Source organism: Cynoglossus semilaevis, chromosome 10 (assembly GCF_000523025.1).
Source record: "Cynoglossus semilaevis isolate Cse_v1.0 chromosome 10, Cse_v1.0, whole genome shotgun sequence".
NCBI classification, from domain to species: domain Eukaryota; kingdom Metazoa; phylum Chordata; class Actinopteri; order Pleuronectiformes; family Cynoglossidae; genus Cynoglossus; species Cynoglossus semilaevis.
This window is the reverse complement of record NC_024316.1, coordinates 13,600,725-13,614,576: the sequence shown is the minus strand read 5'-3', so window position 1 is coordinate 13,614,576 and position 13,852 is coordinate 13,600,725. Positions and strand designations below refer to the sequence as shown.

General features: G+C 41.3%; 1 protein-coding gene across 4 annotated transcripts in view; it reads right to left on the bottom strand.

Moving 5' to 3' along the window:
- LOC103385104 (low-density lipoprotein receptor-related protein 1-like) overlaps positions 1-13,852 on the bottom strand; it is an 88,765-nt gene that overhangs the window by 67,912 nt on the left and 7,001 nt on the right. For all 4 annotated transcript variants that reach the window (XM_025059514.1, XM_025059516.1, XM_025059515.1 and 1 more), the window contains exon 2: positions 6,365-6,505. In XM_025059514.1, the coding sequence (XP_024915282.1) occupies positions 6,365-6,505 (141 nt within the window). The remainder of the gene's footprint in view (positions 1-6,364; positions 6,506-13,852) is intronic.

Here is a 13,852-nt window from a genome sequence, read left to right as displayed (position 1 = left end):
TTGGTTCACTTTCAGACTGCACGGGTGAAAGCCATGTCTAGACAACATGACGCAAGCTCATTGGGTCATCGCTCCTCTACTGGCCTGGACTGAAAATGGAAATCTATTCCCTTCATCAACAAACAACCAGATGTCTAGTCCGCTGAATATATATATGAATAAGCACTGCTTATTTAGTTGTTTTTTTTTACCCAAAATGCACTGCTCATTTCCACTCGTTAATTCATTTATTCTCTGTTTTATTGAATAGTTTCTTCACATTTCCAGCAAACTGAGATCCTTCTGTTGCAGTGTTGGGGTAACCTTCACACCTGCCTGGATGAAGCGGACTATCCAAGGAAACAAACTTAATTGAAAATTGGACCCAACAGCCATGTTGTGAAAACGCCCTACGTCTCATACTAGGACACTGCACATCAATTTATTTATTTACAGGACAACACATTTCAAGGCAAAAAGGTCAATTACCAGGTAGAACTCCAGAAAAGTTGAAATGCTTCCTTAAAATGCAACAAAACCGTACTGGTAGTTAATAGGTTGTGGGTCACATCAAACTGATCCAAGTGCTACAGTGGTCTCCAGGACATGGAATATGCTGTGATTCACAATCACAATCTAGAAATAATGAGTCACTTTTCCAAACATGAACGCTGTGAGAAGACAATATGACGTACTTTACTAAAATGTCATCTGTTGAGTGAACATTTGACAGTCAGGCATTAGTGGAGGAACGTGAGGACAGCCTTCCTGAAAGTGTTTCCCCTCAGCACCTCTGGACGACCATCCCCCACTCCTCAGTTATGCAATGACCTTAAATTTGGATCCCCTGTCGATCCTTTGTCCGGAGCATAAAAGCTTCCTTTTCTCCCTGCTCTCTGGGGTTCATGGCAGCCCGGGAGTGACTTCCATAAAGTTTGCTGTCAACTCCAATGAATATGTTTTGCAGAATGACAGGCCGTCCATCCCGCTGACCAACTCCCCCAGCCACACACTTTACAGCAGCATATACACTTAGCACATGGTTGTGCTAAATGCTAATAGGGCAGCCCTGAAAGCCTTGTTTGTACAGCTTTTTACATTTAAGATGACAACAACACCATGGTGCCACGTCACTGTGTTGGCATCAACAAACTTAAAGAAAAGCTGGACCTCATATTTGACTAAATTCTATTTTCTTAAGAGACTACTGAACTGGACTTTGTTTTTGTTTGACCTGAAGCTGTTGTTCATCTGGATTCAAACCTCAAACCACAAGAACAGTTTCTGCTGTCAGTATCATGAACAGTGCCCACGCCCTGCCCCCAACTTTTAAATAAAAACACACCGTCATCCAGCCCACAGTCCGGCTAACATTACATTAATGTTAGCCCACTCAGACTTTTCACCGTTTGTCTTTACAATGTTAATAACACTTTATATTTTGTCTAATTTGATTTCATTTATTCAAAATGCATAATTATACAGAGTGAAATTCCTTGCACGTGTGCATTTACTTGGGAATAAACATATTCTGATTCTGTTAGCTGTTAGCAAGTTAGTTTAAGGTGCAATATAATTTCCCAATTTAACACTAAAATGCCAATAAAACCTATTAAATCTGAATGCCTGCCTATTTTAACATTTATGATTGTTAAGTGTGTTGCCACAGTAGGAAGTGATGGTGTGTCCCGTACCAATATAAAACTATACCACATACATCCTCAGAGAAAGGATCAGCTAACACAAACAAGCAATACATTTCGACGAAGGACTGGAGATTAGATATGAGGAACAGGGAAGGGACACCGAAGACACATCTGAAGCTGCTATGACAGACAGAAAGAAGGACAGAAGGAGTGGGAGACAGGGCATGGAGGAGACAGCAGAGAAAGGCAAGTGGTGCCTGTGTGGCGTGAGAAAGCCTTGTGTTCTCTGTCTGTTGATAGGACGGTGAGGAGGGCTCAGGGACACAGACCAGAGGGATTTACCGGGCTTTTCTCCTTCCTCTGTGGAAACACTGTGTCACCCACTGTCTCCACAGTCCCCCCCTGTCCCTGCCTGTTGCCCCCCTGCGACTACAGCGACATGACTGATTACAGGCTATGAAAAGCTCTCTCCCAAATGCTACTGTAAAAGGTCTTTTCAATAGAAAGAGGATCAGAGTCTTACAGAACTACTTCCATTTCCCTGCTGAGCTTAAATGCTAATCTGCTCATTTTCTCCAGCACAAAGGCTTTTTTTCCATCTTTAAGAACCTCCCTTCCCTCCATTCCTCCAATCTTCCATCCTGCCACCACCACGTCTGCAGTTGGCTCTTCCTGGACGTCCTGGAGAGGCTTTTGGGGCATGACCATCAGATCTGCTGGACAAAGGCTGCTGAACGTTCAGAGGGGGCTCACGGGCACGAGATGGACAGATAACCTTGTTGTGTGGCCCGCAGCAGGCTGAGGCAGCCGCCTGCAGATGATAACTCAATCTGAACATTACCCTCTTGCAGCTTTGCACCAAAATGTATTGAGGCAAACCAAAGAATACAGGTTTATTTCACTTCCACTTCCATCGCTTCAAACTATAAACCCACTTTTCTCGTGTTATATCATGTGCTTTCAACGGTATCCACAGGCACACATGTTGGGGTGAATTCACTTTAAATATTTTTAGCCTCCTCAGCCGTAGCTCCTCGCGGTTACATTATGAGACTGCATTCCAGATATATCCCCTAAAAATTACTTTTTAAAGCATCACCTCAGAAAAACAAATGAATTTCTGAGCGTACTACTTTTACAGGCCTACGGAGAAAAAAACCTGACAACGGGAGCACAGGGAGTCGTCGGTTATTTGCAAGTGTTAACAAATTTAAGTTATCAGCTCAATTTCTTTCCCTTGAAACAAGGCGTAAAAGCTGAATGAGACGTGAAAGGAGGTTTATTTGCAAGTCTGAGAGTGCATTTCGACCCCCTACTTGGAATTCCTCCTGCAGACATTTTCATGCAAAACCAGGAACCAAAAAGTCTAGAAGAATTAGCAGGCAGTGGTTGCATAAGGTTGTTGGTGTTTCTGAGAGATTCCGTCACGGCAAGGACTTCTCATGGTGGAGAAAGTTCTCACTGGGGCTTACTTCAACATCTGCTCCCCTTCGCTGGCTCGACCACAATAATGAATCATAATTGCACACAGATTTTAGGCTACAGACAGGCGGTCAGTGTTCTTTACAGCACCGCTCAAACAGAACTGCAAAATAGCATGCAAGTTGTGACACAGTGCTTTTATTTTTAACAGCAGCACCATGAAAGTACTGTAACCAGAAGAGTTGGACAATTAAAGCCAGGGCTGTCAACAGGCGAAGCCCTAATTGTGAGCTAAGCAGAACTCAGATGCCATAACCCAATTCCAACTGCCCACCCAACTCAGAGTGATTAAAAAGTGCAGACACAAAGTAAAGAACAGCAGTTCTGAAAAATCCTTGAATTACAATGTGTCTTTGAAGAAGAAACAAACACCTTTCAAAAAAATGTGCAGTCATAATTATATTTATAAAAAACCTTGAAGCATTTCTTACTTTTTTATCATCACCAGTCTTAACGCATTTCTTACTTTTTTATCATCACCAGCAGGAAACATCCCAGATGTGTTGATATGTCTTATTATCCCTGTTAGTAGCAGGCATTTTTTGTTTTTTTTCTGTTAGCATGTAAGTTGGCAACGTTGTTTTATTTGTTGAAGACACTATTATATGCCACGTTAATTGTAGCTACACCAGAGCCAAAGCATGGAAGATTAGTTTGAACCATGTTCAGACCCATCAGCCAAGAACGGTAAAAAGTTCGTGACCTTCCACCCCTGCACCACCCTGAAGACGATAAAGAAATAAAAAGAAATCATAACATTTGTATACGAGTGGGGTGTACGGTGATCTAACCATGGAAGGAAGTTTGAACTATTCTGCCGCCCATACTACTCTCTCAGCAGGATCAGGTACTACACAATGATGCCTCCTTGTACTGCAACCCTTTAAGCACCACACATACACTCAAGGAGACAAAAACAATATCCTGCTCCTGCCTCCTGTCAACAGACAACCTAACAACTAAAGGAACATAAGAACTGGCCCTCGACTGCACGGAACAGTATTGTTGGGACAAATAAAACATGAACTCTTGCCCTACAGGCATACGTCAACAACTTCCTGAGCCTTAAGCCTTTACATAAGTGAGGTGAAATGACTTGTTAAAGCAATACAGTGAGGGAAAGGGAGGGGGGGGTGCAGTAGCTGGAGAGGATGACAGGGTCACACCTGCAGACAGAGGCCTGCACGGGCAGCCTGCTGATGGCTATCTGAGTCCTAACTAAGGGCAATATAAGGGAGGGCCACAGATGGTGCGTCTGAGGGCTACGGTGTCCTCTGAGTTGTCAAGTCAGCCACATCTACAGCCGTGTATTTGTTTTAACACTTCATGCTGATTCACGTCCTCAGTCACTCTGGTTCAGCCGTCCACTGGTTAAAGGGCTTAGGGTATAAAGGCTTAGGGTGCTAACGCACAGGACTGACTCTGCAGGATCAAGTGCCATCTCCAGTCATATCGAGGCCTAATGTGATACATGGTTACAGCAGCACTGCTGTGGCAGATGCCTGTCTTTAGCTGCTCAACTTAATTACAGCCCAAGTGAATGGTTTGGAAATGACAGGCATTTAGACCTGCAGGCTGTAGAATACCAAATAATACACTTTCTTCTAACAATGGCACTGGTAGTGCAGATCAAAGATCCCGGCTGGGCCGAAGCACACCTGTACAATCAGAAAGACGGCGTTTCTTAAGACCTAAAAAGTCATATTCTCATATGGCACAGTTAAGAGTCTGAGAAACCTGCCTCAGTGTTGGCTACACCCACTGCCTGCCTGATGACAGTCTGATATACAGCTGGGCCAGACTGTGGGATGATCCCACACCGAGAAAAGAGAAAAATCAAAAACAATCCACAGGAAGAAGAGACCAGGAAAATAAGCAGAAAAAGGTTTAAGCTGTGTGAAATCTCTCTCTGTACTTAGTAATTAACTCAAACTACAGATAATGTCAAAATTATAGACGCATATGCAGCTATAAATGTCGTCCACATTATGCATGTTCAAACAAAGTATATAAAGTAGTCAGTATTTACAGAAACACTGACTATAATAAGATATTCTTTATGATATTACCAAATGTTTCTATTGCATTTGTATTTCTGCTGACTTATTTGTCATTTGACAACATTTTAGCTATCCTCCTCATTCTTCAGCTGTTTCTACTTCATTATCTGCACAGGTCTTTTGGTTTTACTGTTGTACAGATATAAGTTTGTTAACAACAAACTGTGATTTTTTTTTTGCATGACCAAACTAAATGTATAGTCAGGCCAAAGGAGAGAATGTCACATAAAATAGCAAAGCTTTCTACAATTATTTTGTTGGGCAAATTAATTGCAAAATTCTGCACAAATTAGCCGTCATTGCAGTTGTTTTTAAACACTGAATTCTATTTTGTTGCCTGCCTCCTACTACTGGCCCAGTTCCGACTACATTGCAGGAAAATTTCTGGACACTCCAGGAAAAAGGAAAGAATTTTTGTCTTAATTTAATTGGGTTCACACAGAAATTTGAACGGAGCTTTGGCAAGTACCACTGGGGGAAAGTTGGCAACGTACGCATCATCAGTGTGGACTAGAACGTAGCAAAGGGGATAGCTGTCAATTCACATGTTAAGAATTTCCCCCGCTTCAATTAAACACAACATTAGGGAACACAATACACTGAGATATCGAGGCAACAACAACAGCAACAACAACAATAACTTTGATTCACGCTGGTGTCAGATGCCTGTCTCTGCAGGCCAGACTATTGTGAGAACAGTTGCAGCATGACAGATGTGAGGTGTGGCATACACAGACAGTAAAATCACTATTAGTGCCTGCACATAAACAGAGGGGAGGCTTTTAGCAGAGAGAGTTTATGGATGAAATAGTGGAAATGGGAAACAAACAGAAGAGAGAGGCTGGGACTCTCAGGGACGGTACAGATCCAGCCAGAGTCCAGACAGGAACAGACACATCCCTGAACATTCAGACTAAACATGGCCACATAATTAGAGCTATAACTCAGCAGTGCAGCCAGAGCACACACTGTGAGCCTGTGGCCTCCTCAGATCAGGGCATAAGCCATCCTCTTACTTTGGCATGAATTAAAGTGTCTGTACTGTGTGTGTTGCTGTTCCTCCAAACCTATGTAGACGGAGGATTTTAATTAAGTTTAACATGAACACCAGGGCAAGTTAATTAGCTAAAATGACACTTTACTACTGGTCGATCCCAACGAACACTTCACCAGATACTTTTATGGAAGCATACTCACAGATATCTGGTGATTCATCGGAGCCATCTGGACAGTCCTTTTCACCGTCACAGCGCCAGCCTTTGGAGATACAGGTCACCTGGTCCTTGCATACAAACTGCTTAGAGCTGCAGGTTTTGGGATGATCTTCAGCTTTGGGAGCTAAAAAAAAAAAAAAATCACAAGAGAACAGGTTTAAAAAAATTAGCAATGGCTTGAAGCAAAATGCTCCTAAAATATCTGAATTTGCCCATGACATCATTTCGATGGGGGCTTTTATCGTTTCTAGCACACAGCTCCGTACAGAAAGACCATGTAACCGGGCTTGAATTCAAACCAGTGACCTTCTCACTTGGGGCTACTCCATTACCCATGATGCCTGTGTGAAGTCCAGCTAAGAAATATTCAAGAGACATGCAGCTACACAGTTACAAGTGACGATTTACAGGCTACACACTTGTCTCTGATGTAGGAAATTTCCAGTTTACACCAACAGAGACCAAAGCTCGAGAAAGGTAAAGCAACATGCAAGGGTCAGCCTAAGTTTACAATGATGTTTCTGTATAAAATAACCCACAAGCAAACTCTACCCAGGGGAAAAAAAATCTCTGCTACAAGTTTGCCTTTTAGTGCTGGTTTGTTTGTTGTTTCTCCTCTTCTTACAGGCATTTCATTACTTTTTTTTTACTTGTAAGGTGTTTTTTCATCGCTCACCACAGAGGCTCTTTCATGTGTCATGGCACAGACATAAGTGAACATTCAACCTCCGTCTGACCATGGGAAACTGCAGAGTGCTGTACTTCTGGGCATGGAGTTAGCACAGATTGTTGAGGTGTACCACAGAAAAGCTCAGGACCCATCAGCTGTGTGATACTGCTGACAAGACTGAGTACTTTCACACCATAGGCCCTGCTCCAATGCTATCTCCACCTACACCTATTCATCGTTGATGGACACGAACATGTCGTCATCCAATTACAAAAGAGTGGCATTATTTTCACGCTCACCTCTTCAGGCGTCAAACTGTGATTGTGGTTTGCCTTCTCCAGGTTACAAAACGTATGTGGAGACGTGGGATGTGTCCCAGGCTACATCTGTCTTACATAACTACTGTGTCAGGTACATAGACATGAGAATGGCAACAGAATCAACAGTGGTGATATGATAGGAGACAGATCACCAGGTCGTTATTTTCAAAGCTCTGCCAAGAACTTTTCAGTATAAATGATTATAATCCATACATGAACACAGTGTTTAGATCAGTTTTTAAAACATATTTATTGGTGTCTTTCCTTCAAAGTCGAAAAAGATGCCTCATTTTCTTGTTAAGGTTGGTCTGTTTATTGTTTATTGTTCTTGTTAGCTGTTAGAAAGTTAGCCTGAGAGTGGACAACTGTTTACTACAACGTTAACGACAATCCTTTTAATCCTAAAAAAATGCAGGATTAGACCAGCGGACTGGCTTACTGAAGACCTTTCACCTCTTGTTCCCTCTGGTCAATCCTGGTACGTCTTTAAAGCTGAACGCCTAAATAGAGTGTCTTTATGGCAAAGGCAAGTAGATATTTTAGTCAAATTAACCATAACTAGTCCATCTCCAAAGTCCAAAAATTGTGATCCTTTACACATCACTATATCTAGTCCAACTCAGAGAAACTGTAAAAACTGAAATTAAATATTTCTCTGTTTCAAGTGGTCAGTGTTACAGAAAGACCAAAATCAAGAGCCCACTCCAAAGGCAGTTGGAGCTGCCGTGTTGTGCAGTAAAGATCTGGGAAGGACAATTTTGAAGGACTCATTGTGATTCTCCGCAGGGACTGAGCCCTCGTTCGTCCTGGATGACTCGCCTCCCTAAGTACTTGGCAGGCAGAGAGGTGTTTGGGGTGGGCAGTGGGGGTGCACCGCAAGGGGGCTTGGATGTGACTGAAATCACAAGAGAGCATGAGGCTAGAGTGTCATTGCAACCAGATCTCCTTTGACTGTGGAGACAAAAGTGTTCAGACCCCGGTCCCTTTCTCATGTGATGGTGAAGTGCATGTGTAAGTCGAAAACGCAGACTGCCAAGTGTCATGTTGTTGTAAATACAATTAGAGGCTAAAGAGTTTGAGGGATCGGGTCACAGCTCATCCTTTATTTGAACAAGACCTTGATATTTGAGGAGGTTAAGAGAAAAATAGCCCTTTTGATTTTGACGGGCAGATGACAGGGCCGAAGCTTACAAAACAAAATTCAAGTGATCCAGTAGAATGAGGTGCCACGAGACAGAGTGGGTATTAAATAACAAAAAACTGAGGGGAGAGAGAGGGATGGAGCTGTACCGGGTACAGCTAGCCACGGCTACAGGCCTGTGTGTTTGGTCTGCTTCAATTCAGCTAAATATTCTCATGGTAGTGAATGTTTGTGTATTTTTTACATTTAGTCATTAAACAAACAGATATAACTGTGTGTTTAGATGAAATTAAGAAAAAAACAACAACTGATGACCTAGCTTGAGGTAAAAGAAGAACAAGATGACCTAGCTTGAGGTAAAAGAAGAAGAAAACAACAACGGATGACCTAGCTTGAGGTAAAAGAAGAATTTAAAAATTAGTCATAGCATGTTAGCAGATTGTAAAAGTAATTAATTAAATAGGAACAGATTGTAATTCATGAAAATGAAAAAGCTTTTTCTCTACACATCCTTCACTAAAGTCTAAATACATCTGCAAGTGGTGTTTCCATCTGAGAATTATTTTCTGTAGATTTCTGTGTCCCTTGCACCGGGTCGCAAAGAACTTTTGTGTCTGAAATTGCACTCTTTTAAAATATTATTACAGTTTAAGGAAAAGAAAAACTCGTTCACAACCTGCTGCCAAGCTTAAAAAATATTTTCAGGAGGATTCCATTCATGTCAAAAGAAGTTGTCTTCTCAAAAACATTCAGTGAACAACCTGACTAAACCTGAACAAATAAGAACATATAAGAATAAAAGATTATTATTACTATTACATTTCCAAAACACACAACTTGAGCAACATGTTTTAATTATTAAGATAAAACATGTTAGAAATCCTAACACACACAGAGCTACTATTTTATCACTATCCAGACAGTTAGCACTACTCTGGTTCATTTCAAGTGGAAATACAGAAAATCTCTAAAGGGTTAAAACTTACTGAAATAATGAGATGGCTGTCAATTCTATAAAAAGTAAAAACCTTCTTTTTTTTCTAAATTTGTTTGTGTACGTTTCTGTTTGATGCCTGACCTTAGCTGACTTTGTTTGTAGCTGTGTGTACTACAAAGAACAGCAGCAACAAAGAAGATACATTTCTCTGAGGCATACATGTTGTTTTCTCACTGGTACTGAAATGCATTTAACTTGGATTTTGATAGATGATGTAATTTTCTGTGATCGTTTCCAGTTTATGGCACAAATTAAATCCAGGGAGAAATCTGTAAATAGCTGTAGCAGGGGAAAATGAGCACTCGCATTTTTGGCACTTTAAGATCAAACAGTGTTGCAATCTGCCCTCAAATAACACCAATACCACAAACGGAATGGGTTCCATAACACTAGTGCAAGTAAACAAGTAAAGTATACAGAGCAGTGGAGTCGCCAGATTTGTTTTTCTACCACAAGCTAACTTGCTAACAGCCTAACCGGAAATGGTACGTCAACCGCAGGCTAAAAGGAGGCGCAACGCGGCAAACTGTGGCATGGAACGATATAATTCTGTACATAAATTGATTCCCCTTCTGTGCTTGTAAATCCAGACAAGGAGAGCTGTTAAATTAAATGACCCAGTGGAGTTACAACAGACGCTCAACTTAACTGTACACGTAAAGGTACTGATTTACTGCCGCTGCCATGTGTGTATGCACAGAAAGCCCTGGCCGTGTGACGACTCCTCTCAGTCACTCTGGAGCCTGTGTGAAGCAGCAGGGCTGAGTCACTCGGTGCCTATGAGTGAGCATAAAACTGTAAATAAAACATTGTGGTTTCTAATTTTATCATTACTTTGCACACCAGCATGAAGTGACCGCAGAGAAGGAACCTTCAAGCTTAATTAGGTTGTGGCAGAGGCAGGGTTAGATGTTGCGGGAAATCCTGGCATGTTTCCCTCTCAGTTGTCCTCTTTCAAAGCCCACTTAAAATATCTCAGACAGAGATGTGAATTGTTAATTCAGCCCAATAAGGCCCACACTAACTGCCAAAATGCTGACAAGTTATGGAGGCCAAATTAGGCCAAGATGTTAAAAAAAGAGTTGACTGCTCTTTGTCTACAGAAGGAAATGAAGGACGCCCTTATTTCATGTCAGGTTGGGTTCAGCCCAACTGTAAACAGCAGTTTTATTAATTCTAGACACGTTTTCCACTCACTGATCACAGCACTGTGACTTAAAACACTAGGAAATCCCATTAGGCAGCGAGGAAGTCACATTTTCAAATAATAAGATAACTTTGTGTTGCTTTGGATTTTTGGAAATTGATTAATTAGAGTTAACCTATCATCCTTCAATCATCAAGGATCAAGGCGTCTTCAATGTATCAATTCTACTTCACTATAGTAGAATAAAGGATTTTCCACAATTACAGCTATCTTTCTAAAGTTTGATGCTCCAATTCGTTTTTCTTGTGAGAAATGACAAGTCAAAATAGTTGTTTGATATTAAAAACCACAGCATGTTAACACACATCTCTCTGGCCTCTCAAACAGCTATCTTTCTCAAGTTTGATGCTGTGTTAGGTTTTATTTGATCGGTGGTTTTAATTCTAAAAACTTAACAACTTTTCTTCCTAGCTGTAATTATTTTTCTTTTTAAATCTAAAACCAACATGTTATTTTGCCTCTGCAAAAGGTGTTGCCAGTTCCAGCCATGACCTACTTTAGATAATGGCCCCAAACCGGAGGCCCACACCAACCAAGAATTTGATAAATTATCGGACCACACCTGAGCAAATATTAACACCCCAGGTTAACGTACACACATTGTTGTGAATGACAGGGTAGTTCCCCCCCAGCCTCCTAAAACCTTCCCCCAAACCCTCCTCACACACACCGTGTTGGTAGGTGACATGGTTTGACTGAGAACATTCTACCACTTGAATGAATCACACACTGTATTTCCGAGGGCCACTGGAACTCCACGTTGTGTAAACAGCGCCCACTGAACAGGCTCTGAGTCTACTACATGGTGCGTAAATGTCCAGGGAATTCCATTCGTAGACACATTCCCCTTACATGCAGAAAAGGAAAACCAACCCACTTTCAAGGGCTCTCTTTCATCCCCAAGGTTGGATTTAAGTTTTTGTAAGTCTTCTTACGTAACCTAAAAACTTAGTAAAACAATCTTGAAATGCCAGAGGGGAACTCTGTGGAAAGGATGAGGATGGGATTAGAGGTAAACGGTTTTGTGGCACCAGTTTGTGAGCCAAGTGATGTGAGGCCTCCAGACACCATCACCAGCTGGTAGTCAACACCGGCTAAACTCCCCCCTCCACTTTCCACCTCTCTGCGATCTGTCTTCTTCAATATGGCCATCCGTGCTCGACAAATCAACTCCAGATCCTTGCAGCACATTCCAGGACCTTCTAATTGATGTCATGTGTACAGCTTTCCCTCAAAAATACGATCTGGTACAAAAAGGCAACAAGAATAGAAAGAAAGAGAAAACTATTTTTTATTTTAAGGTAGGGGAAGTTTGCTCATTTCTGGACCGTCTCCACTGCTAGACTGCCAGCCTAACATCAGACCACAATGACCGTGGCCGGTAACAAGACGCAGAACACAGGTTCAACAAGGATGTTGAACAAACGCATGTACATCAGCAAATCATCTACTGCAGGAAGATTTTTTTGGAAATTTTATTCCTGCCAAAACCTTTAAAATGTACCTCAGATCTGTTCATAAAACACCACATATTAGAAGATACTTCAAGGACTCATGTGGTCAGATTTATGGTCAACCATAGTTAACATCAAGAGTTTATGTCCTCTATCATCTGGTTCCTGCCATCCTGATACCAGGCATGATTCTGCTATTCTTGTTTTTATCAGGTTAGGTTCTGCAGTTTCAGGCTGCTCCTTACTATTGGCAAACAAAGAAAGGCTGGTCCTCTTCCTTTAACACAAACATGCAAAGAGTGCAAATACACGACAACTTTGAAGCTTATATTTGGCTAACTTACTAACAGCTAACAGAGAGGCCATGCCAGTGGAACGCTGAGTAAAAAACAGGCTGTTTTTTTTCACCTCAGCTTCTTCCTTTCGCAGTCCTTCAGTAAAAGACTTAAATCCTTTTGTGTGTTCATTGAGTGCAAGGGGGAAAAGAAACCCCAGAGCTCAAGTTCGATGGGATTTCTCTGCATTCATTTAACAGGATTTCAGGGCAAAAACTTAACACCAAAAAAGGACCATAGGTAAAAAAAAAAAAGAATAAGTATTCCTTCAAGCAAAAAAGGACCATGGGTAAAAAAAAAAGAATAAGTATTCCTTCATTTTCCCCCTATATTTATTATTGAGAAGGAAGAATCTTTTTTCACTTGAGCCTTTAATATGTAAAATGTGGTAATGGTGATATAGGAGGCTCAAGACAAGAGTGTGAAACACTTCCATATGTAAGTGCATAGAAAACTATGTGTGCTATGTTAGACGTTCCCAGGCCAATTCTGAAGCCAGTAAATTAAGCGCTTCAATAAAGTCACTGTTCCGTGAGCATATAGTGAAAACAAGCTACTTGGTTATGTGTCAGGCCAACGCCAGGAAGTGGAACTCTTTATCCACAACACAGTGCACAATGAAGAGGCATAAACGTCCAAAGTGTTACTTAGTTCCGACTCTTGCGCCTGTGAGCCCTGTTTTTTGTTTCGCGCAACAAAAAGCGACAGCTCTGACCTCAGAGGTAACCCAACGAGGTCGGGAGGATGTCACAGGGCGGGGCAGTAAAAGACCACCACTGAGGGCAAGTGACTGATGGCCATTAAGATGAATGCAAATAGGCTGAAGGTGTTATCTAAGGATGTGTTCACACTTGCAGTTCTAGGTTTGTGGTTCACACCTGAGAATTACAACCAATCTTTAACAGGTTTGTTGGCATTAAACTAAGAATAAAAGGTGATTCAAACGCTTTTTGCAGTATTCAGATGGTACTGTGGAAATACCTGATACAGTATGTGTGACCAGGTATCTGATTTAATCTGGATAAAACATTTTGATCAATTCATGATGAATATAAAGTACTTGTAATTCTCTGTAGATATTATTCTATTTTATGTTGTTTTGTTTATTTATATTTACATATTTACTGTCATACAGTGTTTACTGTATACAGAGTATTTACTTTCCTTTCTGGAAATGTTATTACAAGAGCAGCTGCAACAGCAACAATTTTCTCCTGGGGGTTAAAAAAAGTACTTTTTTTTTTTTTACATTGTCTTCTAATTTCCTCTCAGTATAATTAATTAATTCCTCAGGCTCTCTCAGAGGATGATGAAGAGCCCAGTTATCTACTTCACCTCTTAACAGAT